The sequence below is a fragment of the Exserohilum turcica genome, assembly GCF_000359705.1.
Source record: "Exserohilum turcica Et28A unplaced genomic scaffold SETTUscaffold_11, whole genome shotgun sequence".
Lineage (NCBI taxonomy): Eukaryota > Fungi > Ascomycota > Dothideomycetes > Pleosporales > Pleosporaceae > Exserohilum > Exserohilum turcicum.
In genome coordinates this window covers 599,350-600,473 of record NW_007359926.1, presented here as the reverse complement: position 1 = coordinate 600,473, position 1,124 = coordinate 599,350, and the positions used below count along the sequence as shown (strand labels likewise).

The window sequence follows — 1,124 nt, the reverse complement described above, 5'->3', positions numbered from 1 at the left end:
CGTGTGGATGTAGTGGCCGGGGTGCGCCACACCGGCCGCGGCCGCGTGGTTGGGGTTCTCATAGACGGTGCTCTGCAGCTGCTCCAAGAACTGATCAATGTTCAGAAGATCGCTCTTGGTCCTCAGGTTGGGCAGTGGCAGAGAGTAGGGGTGGTGCATGGGAGGGTGCTGCGCTTGGGCAACCATGGTGCCTCCGTGGCCGCCGTACTCGCCCATGCCGCCCTGGTAGCCGCCGCCACCGAGAACAGGAAGTTGGACACCCTGAAGACCCATGAGTCGCTGGCCAACGTCATAGTAGGTCGTGGGGTCGATTGCGCGGCGCTTGGCGTCTCCAAAAAACTCGTTGAGCGCATCGTAGGCGGCGCGCTTCCTGATTTCGTAGTCGTTGTTGAGCTGCTGCGACTGGTTTACAGCATAGTAGACGGGGCCATAGGCAGAGTTTTGGGGCGGGCCTCCGTAGAAGCCGGCTGGGGCACCGCCGGGGTGCTGTTGGCCGTAGCCTGCATTGGGGCCAATTGCGCTGTCGGGATACTGATATCCACTCGCTGTAGCGGCAAGGGCCTGCAAGTCAGCGACCACTGTTGCAGGCTGTTAGATTGTGAAAGGAGAGAGAGGGCGCGAGCACGGCTGGGCTCGGGACGACGACAACCGAGCACGTCATGTGAAAGGACTTACGTTTCCCGTTTTGGCCGGGGTAGCCTTGGGCTCCGTGGGCGCCGCCGCGGTTGGGCTCTGGCGAGCGCAGCAGAACAGAGTCGTCGGCGTGCGTCTTGACGTGCTTCTTGAGATCCTGGGGGCGCTTGAAGGCCTTGCCGCAGAAGTCGCACTTGTGCGGCTTGAGGGGCACGTGAACGCGGATGTGCGAAGTGATGTGGTCGCGCTTGACCGTCGTGGTGCGGCAGTTACCCCACTGGCACGTCAGGTTGAGGTTGTTTGTGCTCTTGCGGCCAACATGGCGCTCACAGACGTGGTCCTGCTCGCGGGTCAGCGCACGCGGGGGCAGGCGGGCGGGCAGGCGGTGCGACTTACATAGAGCTGCTCGGCAGAGGGCAGGCGGTCGCCGCAGTTCTGCCACTGGCAGACGAGCTGGTCGCCGGCGCCGGCGCCGGCGACAGAGGCAGGCT

General features: G+C 64.0%; 1 protein-coding gene across 1 annotated transcript in view; it reads right to left on the bottom strand.

Annotated features, from left to right (window-relative positions):
* Nucleotides 1–1,124, bottom strand: part of SETTUDRAFT_167089 (uncharacterized protein) — a 3,841-nt gene that overhangs the window by 1,959 nt on the left and 758 nt on the right. The window contains exon 2 of the mRNA XM_008023865.1: nt 676–973. Within this exon, the coding sequence (XP_008022056.1) occupies nt 676–973 (298 nt within the window). The remainder of the gene's footprint in view (nt 1–675; nt 974–1,124) is intronic.